The sequence below is a fragment of the Sturnus vulgaris genome, chromosome 3, assembly GCF_052056855.1.
Source record: "Sturnus vulgaris isolate bStuVul1 chromosome 3, bStuVul1.hap1, whole genome shotgun sequence".
In the NCBI taxonomy this organism is placed as follows: Eukaryota; Metazoa; Chordata; class Aves; order Passeriformes; family Sturnidae; genus Sturnus; species Sturnus vulgaris.
Window position 1 is genome coordinate 34,451,987 of NC_142245.1, and position 12,995 is coordinate 34,464,981.

General features: G+C 42.9%; 1 protein-coding gene across 1 annotated transcript; it reads left to right on the plus strand.

Moving 5' to 3' along the window:
- The first annotated feature begins 1,670 nt into the window (after positions 1 to 1,670).
- Positions 1,671 to 12,233, plus strand: SCCPDH (saccharopine dehydrogenase (putative)). The gene is made up of 12 exons (XM_014878123.2): positions 1,671 to 1,944; positions 2,103 to 2,215; positions 3,025 to 3,105; positions 3,548 to 3,677; positions 5,287 to 5,336; positions 6,775 to 6,905; positions 7,475 to 7,592; positions 8,643 to 8,762; positions 8,874 to 8,930; positions 9,868 to 9,979; positions 10,765 to 10,846; positions 11,290 to 12,233. Exons 1-12 carry the CDS (start codon positions 1,731 to 1,733, stop codon positions 11,393 to 11,395), a joined length of 1,314 nt encoding a protein of 437 aa, XP_014733609.2. The 5' UTR covers positions 1,671 to 1,730; the 3' UTR covers positions 11,396 to 12,233.
- Positions 12,234 to 12,995: the final 762 nt, after the last annotated feature.

The window sequence follows — 12,995 nt, forward strand, 5'->3', positions numbered from 1 at the left end:
TGGGGATGAGATGTTTAGCATATATTCAGGTCATTATTCTTCAGTGCAAATCTGAGATGGGAAAAGACTGTCTAGGCAGGAGTAATTTGAAAAAGACTCTGAGGTGGAACAGATCATGACCTGCAGGTGCAGCAACAATGTCACACTTGCAAAAGAAAAAAAGAAGGCAAGTGTTTGAGTCATGTAGAAACTGATGCAAATTCCAGCATATCACATAACCACCTCAATCGATTTAGCACTGACAGGGTGAATGTGGGGTCTAGTAGTGGACATTATGTCACCAAGAAAATGAAAACCAGCTGAAGATAGTTCAGAAGAGAACAGGAGAAACATATGGTCAAAGTGGCCGGTAAGGAAAAAATCAAAGGAATTTTGTTATAAAGACTAAGGAGATGCATGGAAGCTTCCAGCTCTGCAGCACCTTTGCATATACTCCTCAGGGACTAATCTTTTGCCAATGTCCTCAAGAAACAGGAGAAATGGTATGGGGCTAAAACTACAAGGTCTGAAGATCTAACTTCTTGTCTCCAGCCACATTTATAAAAAATACTGGAGGAGACTGCCTGAGGAACGCTATGAAAGCATCTGTCACTGGAGGTTTTCAAACAGGTTAGACAGGCTTCTGTTGGGAACAATTGTGATATGGCAGGTGCTCCCTGGGAAAATGGGCCAGGGAGCAGGATTCACAAGGCTGCTTCCCTTCGCGTGACTCACTGCAAGCCTCTGGAATTCAGGTGAGCAGCCTGGCCATGAAAAACACAGAAAACGTGGCCTCACCACTCCAAGCAGTCATGGATGCTCCATACTGAAGTGTGTCTGCAACAAGCAAATGCACCCTGCAGCAAAAGGAGCTTCACATTTTGTGTTGCTCTGTTTCTGTTGTTGAGCAAAACATAAATATTTGCTGCAGTTGTGGGGGAACAGTGTTTCGTTTTACTTCTAGGTCATTAAATTTCTCTTTTTTATTAGTAACAGTTTTCTGACCAGCTGTATTACCTGTGCTGAAGTGGCTACAGCAGTAGCTCATGACAAAGAGCTGTGCTATCATGAGAGAGGATGTCTGCTCTGGGACCAAACAATGGTGACCCAGAGGAAGGCCAACAAGTTGATCAGAGGGATGGAGCACCTCTTCTACGAGGAAAGGCTGAGAGGATTGGGATTGTTCAGCCTGGAAAAGTGAAGACTTCAGCATGACCTAATTGCAGCCTGGGACAGACTATTGACAAGAACATGTAGTGATGGGGAAAGAGGGAATGGGTGCAAATGGAAAGAAAGCAGGTTTAAATTAGATATTAGGGGAAAACCCTAAGAGAGGTGAGGCTCTGGAACAGGTTGCTCAGAGGGGTTGTGGATGCCACATCCCTGAAGGGATTCAAGGCCAGGTTGGATGAGGCTTTGAGCAACCTGGTCGAGTAAAAAGTGCCCTTGCCTGTGGCGGCGGGGTTGAAACCAGATGATCTTTAAGTCTGTTCACATCGCTCACGCCGCCGGGCTCCAGGCGCTCTGGGCCGTGCCCTGGCACAGCCCGGCTCCATGGCAGCCCTTTAACAGCCCGAGAGGCCGCAGCTCGGCCCGGGCCGCCGCAGCCGAGCCAAGGCCGCGCCCACCGCGCTCGGGCCGGGCCGGGCGCAGGGCGGGGACCAGCGGGGACCGGCGGGGCGGAGCGCAGCGGCGCTGAGGTGCCCGCGCTGCCCGCTGCCGCCGCCGCCAGTACGAAGGCAGCTGTCCCCATGGCGGCCAGCAGCGGCACCAAGACGGCCGGGCGGCTCTACGACATCGTGGTGTTCGGCGCCTCGGGCTTCACCGGCCAGTTCGTGGTGGAGGAGGTGGCGCGGGCGGCCGCCGGCGAGGGGCAGCTGTGCGGCGGCCGCCTGCGCTGGGCCGTGGCCGGGCGGAGCCGCGAGAAGCTGCGGGCGGTGCTGGAGCGGGCGGCCGAGCGGCTGGGTACGGGCCGCGGCCGGGGCGGGGGCCGCAGCGCAGCTGCCCGGGAGGCGCAGCGGGTCGGGTGTGCGGGAGGGGATGAGGAGCGAAGCGGGGCGAGCTCCGGCGCTGCGCCGGGCAGGAGGGGGCTCGTGTCGGTGACGGCGGTCTCCGGTGCGCAGGGAAGGCGGCGCCCGGGGAGGAGGTCGGCGTGCTGCTCTGCGATGTGGGCGACGCGGGCTCGCTGGCCACCATGGCGAGGCAGACCCGGGTGGTGCTCAACTGCGTGGGCCCGGTGAGTGCGGGATGCGGGCGGGGCCGCCTCCTCCTCTCCCCCGGGGCCGCGGCCGGGCTGCCTGCGCCTGGCCGGGGCACGGAGAGCTCCCGCGGCCGCGCAGGAACAGCGCAGCGCTTGGAACTCGACCCCGGAGTTCCAAGTACAGCTGGGTACTGCAGTGGCCGAAGGGTTTCCCACCGCAGTCGCAGGTGGCAGACAGGTGCGGTTCGCGGTCAGGTCACCGCCTGAAATACAGCACGGTTGGTTTTCAGTCTTTCAGAAGCAGCCGAAGATACTGATGGTAAAACTTGGACTAAAATGTCAGTGGTGATAGGATTAAACATGGAGCTGGAAAAGAGGCCCACAGGCTTGCTGCCAGAAGCACTTGGCCCTATTGAAACTTACAGTGGCAGTATTTATTTCCAGTGCATTCAGACAGCATCAAAGTGTGCGAGGTAGAAGTTGGGTCATGATCATGTCTTTGAAATTCAGAGTGTTTAAGTAGAGAATATGCTGATAATAAGAGTGTGGAAAGTGTCAAGTGAAATTAGTGTCAGTATTCAGTTGGTCTTGGTGATCTGATCTGATTTTATGAGAGAAATCAGGTGCAGTAGTCTGCAGCAAGCTCCATTATCAGCAGTGAAGTTTGTTTTCTTCTTCCTACACTCCCAAGAAATAGAAGTGCTGTTGCATTTTAGCCCCACTTAGAAAAATCGATAACCACCAGGTTCACTTTTATTGCAGAGATGTACTTTAGGAAAAGCACACTGGGTGAGTTGTGGTGTGTGGGGTTTTTTTGTTACATCTCGTGTTCTTTCCTTCTATAGTATAGATTCTTTGGAGAGCCTGTGGTAAAAGCTTGTGTTGAAAATGGTGCAAGCTGCATTGACATTAGTGGAGAACCCCAGGTATGTGATAGTAAAAAAACTGCTACGTTATATCAAGGCTCTGCAAAAGGCATGTTTGTTTAGTATGTTTCATGCTTCTGTTGATGTTTCTGAACATTATGACAAATTCTGCCTCCTGATCTGCAATTTTAAAATGCAGTAATTATTTTAAAGTACACTGTATTTAGTTGTATAGTTTTCTTGCTTTTAAGACGAGAGCCTCTTTGGTTCTCTGTGGAAGTCCCAAACTGCTGAATTCTACTTAAGCCTCTGTTGTGATTCTTCTTGGGAATTTTGTACTTTTCACTGCTGTGAAACTTTCATACTACAGACCAGGAATCATATATATTTGTCAAATATACTTGTAAATGGTTTGAAGCATGGAGGGTCCTATGATTTTGACATATTGGGTATGGCCAAGAATGAATTTCAGCTTAAAATATTTGTTCTGGCTGTGTTTCAGTTTCTGGAAGGAATGTACCTGAAATACAATGAAAAAGCTGCAGAAAAGGGAGTATATGTCGTTGGAAGCTGTGGCTTTGACTCCATACCAGCAGATATGGGAGTACTGTACACCAGAGACAAGTTGAAAGGTGACTAGAATAAATGTATTTTTGTGGTGAAAAAGGAATGCAGATTATGCTCTCATCCAGTTTCCTAAGGCAGCAGTGGTCCCATGGAAACTCTTTCAGTGTCTCTTTTTGCCTACCAGGTGGCCAGTTTCAACCAAATGTGGTAGAGAGAAATTTGAAGTCATATTCCCATCGGATGGTCATTGGGTAGGGGAGGGATTCATGGTCGTGTTGCTCACCGAGAGGGCCCTGTGATCAGCTCAGCTGCTCAGAGCATGGTGCTAATAACACCCAGGTTGTGGGTTCCATCCCTGTGTGGGCCACTCGCTGAAGTGTTGGACTCAATGATGCTTGTGGGTCCCCTTCAGCTCGGAATATTCTGTGACTCTGAGAGGACAGAATGTTCAGCTGTGAGCGGAAGGCTGCTCAGCCAGCGTGTGGATGTCCCTAGGCAGCCTCAGCACATTGCCTCTTGTGCTGTGAGAATCTTGTAGGGAAGAGACAGTGGGAAGGGGTCCACAGACAGGGGAGTAGTCAGGTTTCCCAAGTTCCTTTTTCAACTGCAAGCTCCGAGAGGCTGTTGTGTGAGTGTAAGTAGCAGGACAGTGCCATACAGTGCCTTTTACTTTAATAGCAGCTGGAGGGTAACTGAAAGAGAAGTATATTTAAGAAAATATATGAGAGGATTTAATTCTATGTAAATAGTACTTGATCCTGATCCCAAATGAGGATACTTTGTTCATCAGGTCTGACTTTAAGTTGGGAGGGCCCATAAGAGTATCCAAATGTTTTGCTTTTATGGACTGTTTAAAAGGCTGCTAAATGGGATTGGTTTACATTGGAGTCAGCATTCAGTTGAAGATACCTCAATTCAGATCTGACTGGAGGAAAAACAAGGCATGGAAATGAGTATCTGGATGTTCATGAGGCTGTAATTTGATGTTTGATACCTGTTTTGAATAAAGATGTCTTTTATCTCTTTGCATTTTGACTTTATGGCGTTACCACTGTATATCCAGTTGCTTGCTATATTGAAATTTATCCATACAAATAGTTTTCCAATCTCAGAAGGAACTAAGCAAAACAAATCAGAATTTGGAGACATTGTGTTGTTCTGCTGTTCATCAAACTAAGCATTCTTTGCAAAATACTATTTTAAGCTATGTTAAAATTATATCATTTGGGTTTTTGGGGGGGTTGTGGGTTGTTTTGTTTTGGTGGTGGGTTTTTTGTAGTTTGAGTGTACCAAAATTTTTAAGTTCATGTTTGCTTTCACAGCCTATATCATCTTTTATTTTGAAATTTGGAGGAAAACTAAATGTGGCTCTCTTTTTTTCAATGAATTTTTTTTACGTTAGCTCATTAACTAGGTAAGAGAAATGAAAAAATTAATGAATAGAGGTAATACTAGTGACCTGTACTGAAGTAATTTACACAAGAAATTTAATACTTGCTAATTCAAATAGCTGTGTGTCTTAATGTTACATTATTTTGCTTTGAGATAAAGATGTAACTCTGCTTTTTCAGCTGATAATGTCAGTGGCCTGCTGTTTTGAGTATACTCAAGCGTTCTCTGGCTTTGCAGACTGATGACTGCATGTGCCAAGAAATGTTTTCACCTCCCTTACAGGTACCTTAACTGCTGTTGAGAGTTTCCTGTCGGTGAAATCTGGGCCTGAGGTTAGTTGGTTTCTACATTCCTGAAACTCAGGAGTATTTGTGATAACATCACCGTAGCCAGTCAGAATAACTGTTGCTACATTAAGTCAGACCAAGGGGCAAGCTGGCAGGTCTTTGATGATAATTTATTCTTTAGGAACTACTGAAAGTATCCTAAGCAAACACCTTTTGTAAAGGTCTGTTTGCAGAGCTGTCTACCCACACTTTGCTCTGGTAAGCTATTCCAAGAATTATTTTGCTTTTTCAGACATGTAGGAAGGATTCTTACACAAGTGAAACTGTAGCAGGTCCACGATGTATTGCCAGTAATCCTAGTGTTAGGCTGTTTGTTGGTGGGGGGAGAGTTGTTTCAATGTACTTTAATGCATGTAATGATAATACCTGTAGGTAGCAATTGTAATAATGTGTAATATGTGTAATAATTCTAATGTTTTGGTTAAAACAATGCAACAGTGATCCAAGTCAGTCTTGATGCCCAACAACCAAACACTACTGCTCTTGGCATGAGCACCCATCTTGCCTTACAAACCATTTTTGTTCTTTAAAACATCTGGAGGAGTGGAAGAAGGCCATGGAATGGGAGAGTAGTATCTGTCTGTTAAGGAACAGGGGATAGTAGTTAATGGGAGCATATAAATCTATATCTTGGGTATAAAGACATATATTTAAATATATAGCAAAAGTTCAAAGTGTCAGTAAGAAGAATTTCAATAATGAGAATTAGTTACACTGAGATGATTAGAAGAGCCACAGATATGTATTAAATTCTGTGGGTGGGTCCGGAGTACGTTGCAGATGATGTGGAAGGAGGGGTGGAGATTGTGTCGGGTCTGGCTGATCTGGAGTTGATTCCCTCACAGTGCTGTGCTTTATGTGGCAGCTACAGAGGTGTCAGTAACACAGCAGTGTCCTGGCTACTGCTGAGCAGGGCTGGCACAGCACTGAGGCTGTCTCTGCAGCATTCCCTCCCTCACCTCCTAGGCTGGGGTTGGCAAGCTGCTGGGAGGGCACATAGCCCAGACAGCTGCCCCAGACTGACCAAAGGGATATTCTGTCCTCTGTGAGTTCTGCTCAGCAATAAAGGCTAAGGGAAAGGATGAGAAGGGTGGGGGCAGGGGGATGGGGAGGCATTTGTTACTACTACACCTTTGCTTCCATGTGCAGCTTTTGGTTTATTAAATTGCCTTAATCTTGACACACAAGGGATTTTTCCATCTTATTTTCTCCTCTCCCTGTCTTAGTTAGGAGCAGGGTTACAGAGTGCCTTGGTGAGCACCTGGCATTCAGCCAAGATCAACCCATACCATTTTAATATACCATCATCGTAACATTTATATGTAATAATTGTAATACATGTAGTTATTCTAGTATCATTTTTAAAATAATCCATGAAATCTTTAAATACTGAACTAGTTACTGTTTCGTGGTATGTCACAAGGGTCTTGGTGTGCACGATGGGACCTGGAAGTCAGCTGTCTATGGCCTTGCAGATGAAGATAACCTGAAGAAGCTTCGAAAACAGATAGGATATGCCCCTGTTCCAGTAGTTGGTGCAAAGCTTAAAAAAAGGTATAAGCATAAGATGTGGAATATGCAGTCTCCTAACAGTTCCAGTATTTATGATATCTGTATCATAAATACTACAGATTGCTACAGTATTAAATACTAAAAAGATGCATTTAGGACTTTATATGAACACATAGATGCTCATCCAGTAGAATTGAAGGGAAGTTCAGTTTTACTGATTTGTTCATATGCTACTGAAATGAGAACATGTCCCAGCATTTACTGGGTCTCAAAGTTAACACATTCTAAAGGACTTTTATTGATAAGGGAAACTTCTGATTTCAGAAGTGATTAGTAGAATGGAGGGAAAAAATGAAAAGACTAGTATATTGATTATCAAATTCATCCTTGATATAGTGCATATAGTGAATTAGATATAGTGATCTATATGTAGTGAATTTTGAGTGAGCCAGGAATGTATTTGGAATTGCTTGCTTTCAGTGAAAAGAGATAATGTCACAAAAATTCTTGAGAGAAAACTGGTAATGGTAAGGCCATTATGGTCAGTTTCTTTCAGTTTGTGTGAAGATTGGAACTTGTTTTCTGACTTAATTTTTTTTTTTCGTTTGCAGAGGATTTTTGTTTTATAGTCCGGAATTCAAGGAGTACTGCATTACATTCATGGGATCTGATGGTTCTGTTGTGAAAAGGACTCAGCGTTATTTGCACAGCGAGTTGCAGCAAACACCTGTAAGTTACTGTTATTTTTATATATGTATGTGTTCTTACATATGTATACTGTTATTTTTAAATGTATATGTATATAGATACATATATATGTATACATAAATGTATATAGACGTGTGTATATATATATATATATACACACACACACACTGTCTTCTGGGTGCACTGGCCTGTTTCACGCTACTTGAGTCTGTGGCTGATGAGCCTGCTTTCTTTGGCTGGTAGCATGATAGTTATGAAAGTGTCTTGTCAGGTTCCCCTGCTGTCTGATTTCTGGGTATATGTAGGGAATAGAAACCTTGAGTCACAGAAATATTTGAAGGATAGCCTTCATGATGAATATATTAAATTCTGTTTCTGTGCAGAGCCTTTTTTTGTTGTATCAGCAGAGCATCTAAAAGCTTCATCATTGTAGTCTATGGTAGCTATAGCCAGCTCAGCACAGTGTAGTAAATATTCAATATGCTGCTGATTTATATTTTAAGATTTTTTTGATGCTTGGGTCTCCAGTGTGCAGAGTAAAGGCAATGTGAGGTAATGGTGGTGGAAAAGATAATTAATTTTTGTTTTCCATGGTTTTCTGATAGGAGATGAGCACCAACAATCTGTATAACTGCTGTGCAGAATCACAGGCATCAGTTAAGCGATGAGGGTGAGATGGTGCTTTAAAAATACACTTGGAACCTACAAATGAGAAAGGCCATTGCTATTTCAGTTTCTCTTAAAGAAAGCACAAAGAGGAGAAAAGGAAGATCTAAAAGGAAAGAAGGCTGAAATTGGATACTAAAACACATCTTTCTGTAAAGTTTTCTGTTTACCATTTCTGCTCCCTCTTCACTCTATAGTTACATTGTCTTCCCAGAATGAATGATGAAGTGAAGCATTCTTCAAACAGTTCCTTAGAACTAAGATAATTGTTTAATGCCCTATTTAAACTGATATATATTGTATGAAACAACTGCATCTTACTTAGGGGGTAGATTGATTTATAAAAATCAACTGATGGAAAAAATTAATGTAAATCCTATCACTGAAAATACATTCTTGCTTCAGGTGCAGTATGGTGCTTATGTGACTCTAGGTGGTCTTGGCTCTGTTATTAAGCTGATGTTTGTGGGCATGTTATTTCTTCTTCTGGTGAAGTTTAACTTTGGAAGAAAACTTCTGACAAAAGTAAGTTTTCAAAACACAAAATAATTTAGTGTTTGGAGATATATTTTTCCCCCTCTGATTTACTGTTGGTCTTTGTCTTTTTGTTCTTTTTTTTCTCCTCTATTCATACAGTACCCGAAATTTTTCTCTGCTGGATACTTCACAAAGGAAGGACCAACCCAGAAGCAGGTAACTGACTGTTTTCTACCACAGTTACAGAATACATTGATTGTGGTAATGATGGAATAGTAGTTTAGATTCAACTCCTTAGTCTCAAAGAAATAATTTCTAAATTAATCAGAATATTCTGAGTTAGAAGAGACCCACAAGGATCATCGAAGTCTGAACTCCTGGTCCTGCACAGGACACCCCAAGTCACACCATGTGTCTGAGAGTATTGTCCAAGAGCTTCTTGAACTCTGTCAGGCTGGTGCTGTGACCACTTCCCTGAGGAGCCTGTTCCAGTGCCTAATCACCCTCTGGGTGAAGAACCTTTTCCTCATATCCACCCTAAACCTCCCCTGACACAGCTTCAGGTCTTTCCCTCGGGTCCTGTCACTGGTCAGCACACAGCAGAGATCAGTGCCTGCCCCTCCTCTTCCCCTCACAAGGAAGGTGTAACTGCAGTGAGGGCTCCCCTCAGGCTCCTCCAGGCTGAACAGACCCAGTGACCTCAGCCATTGCTCATACGGCTTCCCTCCTAGGCCCAAATGCATGCTGTGTGTGCCTGTTCAGATAGTTATTGGGTATTTAAATAATCATGCCTTCTGGTTTTAGACATCAAAGTATGTGTAACTCCTGTGAGGAATAAATGGATAATGTTGCTGGGCCTGATATATTCCCATGGATGTCTCAGAGCACTCTATCAAAGGTGATGACCAAGGGAGACTGAAAGTACTGAGAGAATAAACAGACTTTAGGACAGTGCCAACAAAGTGGGAGCAATTAAAAATTTAGATTATACCTTTTAAGCAGTAATTCAAAATAACTCTTCCCATGTTTAAATGGATTATAGTATTTGGCAGGATTTTGTATATAGAATTTGGATACTTATATTTACTACTTGTGCTTTCCTGGTAGCAATCAGTTTCTCTTTTGGTACCCAAGCTTGTCTTGTCCATTACAGATGGATGGAACCTCTTTTACAATGACGTTTTTTGGTGAGGGTTACAGTGAGGGACAAGATCCCCAAACTGGCAAACCAAATGTGAAGATCTGCACTGAAGTGAAAGGGCCAGGTATGTATTAGTAGCAGCTGACTGTTTTTGCCTAGCATTCCCTACTCTAAAATACGTTTATGATTGCACTGCTGTCCCTTTCACCCTTGAGAAGCACTTGCAACATGAACAAAGCTAACAGCCTTTACAGTACATTAACTTGGATACTAGAATTCATTGTGACCTGGTTTTTGAAATAGCCAGTTCACTTGTGTTCTTGTCATTCTCTTTCCTCTGACTTTCCCTGGTGTAATTTTTGTTTTTGCAGAGCAGACATATTGAAGGAAGAGGGCTTTAAGGATAGTTTTTAGTTGTTACAGCCTGGACTTTCATTGTTAATACCTCTAACTATCATGTACATTTGTTCAGGTCATTCCCTGAACGAAGATGACACCTGAAGTTTGGAAAGAGGAAGAATGTTTCAGAAAGGAGCTGCTGTAGCATAGCTTCTTTAAATAGAGATGGGGCAAAATGCAAGTGTTTCATGGTAAAATTCTGAATTTAAACACAAGATGGGGAAAGCTCTTGTTGCGTCAGAGAGCCCCTCTGTCACCATGATGTGGTCACTTACTTGTGTGGTTAGAGGCCATTTTGTGAAGCAGTATTTGTCTGGATTAGATCTTAAGGATTTCACCAGGTACTTTGTCTGATTACTAGGTAAAAAAAGCTGTTCTTAAATAGGAAGGGCTGTTTCATTGCCAAAGACATTATTCTTCAGAATTCTGTAGGGAAGAGCAAGATTACATTCTACATTTTAACACACTGTATTTCACTGGGGGGTTTTGTTTTGGGTATTTTTTTGCCAGAGCCTGGATATATTGCTACACCAATTGCAATGGTTCAAGCAGCTCTATCTCTTCTGGAAGATGCAGCTTCTTTGCCTAAAAAGTAAGTGCCTTTCCATGCTGAGCAGCTTGCTCTCCCTTAAATCTACTGTGTGCAAATATTTCTGTTTGAAAATACACTTAATCAGCCCTATGGCTTTGTGTTACCTCACACAACTGGCTGTGCAAGGGACATGCTTCACCACAAGCTGATATAAAGCCACTTGCTCCTCTCCAGCCAACCAGTTTAAAAGGATGTAGTCATAGGCTTTTAGTCAGGCCTTTGCATCAATGTCTTTATGTTCAGTTAATTGAGTAGTTTCTGTAGAGCTTGTTGGATGCATAAAAGAACTTACGATTATAACCCCCCTGCCAAATTCCTCCCCCACTCTCTTCTGGGACAAAGTGGCTTTTTCTTTCTTAGGGAAACACTTCTCTAGGTTCACAAAAAGGTGTCCCTCAATTACTGTGCCACTAATTCTTGTCCTTTTTGATTTTCACTAACAGGGGTGGTGTATATTCTCCAGGAGCTGCCTTCTCCAAAACAAAACTGATTGATCGCCTCAACAAGCGTGGTGTTGAGTTCTCTGTTATTAGCAAGCCTGAAGTCTGAAGTCAAAACATCACTGTATGAACTAACACCTTTCCTGGGTCTAACTCTAATAAAACCCATTTGGCTGCAAAAGCCTAATCATAAAACAGTTTCACTATGCTATTGTTTGCAGCAGAAATAGAAGAAAATTTGAGTTAAAAGCTATAATAGTATTTGCTATAGTGCGCAGATGCCTACAGGGGTGGGTATTGAGTGTTAATTCACGGACATATTAAATTGGTAACTTCTTGGATACTAATTCTGGAAGTTTAATCTCATTCATCTAAGTTGAAATTCCTACTTCATGAACCCACTATAGTATCTGCTTCACAGGTAACCATAGCTGCCTTGCTTCACCCCATTCTGCAACTACGTAAAGCAGGCAGCCTGGGAACACAAGTGCCTTAGCAGATGAAGCTACAAGTTATTCCTCATGTGTATTTGGTATATATCTTTATTAACGTCTTCAGTTAATCTTTCTTTTATTTAATAATTGTTCTTAGTGTAGATGTATGTGTAGTTTCTGTAGTTAGGTAAGTAGTCATGAACTTTATTGTGCTTTTGCTTCTGTAAAGAAAGAGGCTTGTTCTGTTGATTGTTTTTGGAATCTGACCTGATGTGGTCCAGGTTCTGGGTACACTGGCCTTGATACTGTGTTTCACAGTTTCACACTGCTTGATACTGTGGCTGATGAGCCTGCTTTTTGCTTTTAGCATAAGAATTATGAAAGTGTCTTGTCCTGCTGTCTGATTTCTGGGTTTGTATTTGTGGGCAATGGAAGACTGGAGTCGCAGAATATTTGAAAGGTAGCCTTCATGATTTTCAGGAGTGTGAATACATTAAATTCTGTTTCTGTGCAGAGGTTTCTTCTGTTTTATCAGTAGAACTTGTAAAAACTAATGAAAATTATTCTTAGATATATAAAGGTCATAAAGTTTCTATCCCCCCAGCTGCATCACATTCACCTTTATTATTCTGAGGCAAATCACATACAAATTGATGCTTTATACTATCATAGCTGTATTGAAGATTGCTTTATGGATGTAGTTCACTATATGGTGGTATTTTAGGTGCTGCTTCTTAAGTTTATGCTGTCACTGCACTGTCTTCAATAACCTAAAGTTAAAAAATGTCTGTTAATGTTTTCTTCAGTAGCAAACAGACTGATTTCACACTGAAGATAAAACTGAAGGCACTGAAAAGCTCCTTTTCCCTTCTGATCACTCCTGAACATGAAACATAAGTACACACTCTGTACTGCCTTACAGTTGAGAGTTTATGTATTTAAGGGATCAGAGCAGTCCCTGTGTGCAATTCACATGCTCTGTTTCTGGTATTTCTGTTCAGAACTGACCATTTGCCACCGCCCATGGCCAGGAGCAGTTTTCCAGCACAAGGTGTGCACACAACCAGCAGAGACCATCCCATTACAGTGCCCTCTGCACTGCTCCACAGCCAGAGTGACTCACTCTGCCTCCAACAGGGTAAAATACAATTTTGGGTCCCCAATGCTTAAAGCTTCAGTCATGACAACAGAGAGGTTCTTTTTCAAATTTCCTGAAGAAAGAAGAATAAAGCATCTTGTTGTTTACAGTATTCTCTCCTATCACAGTAATTTTTG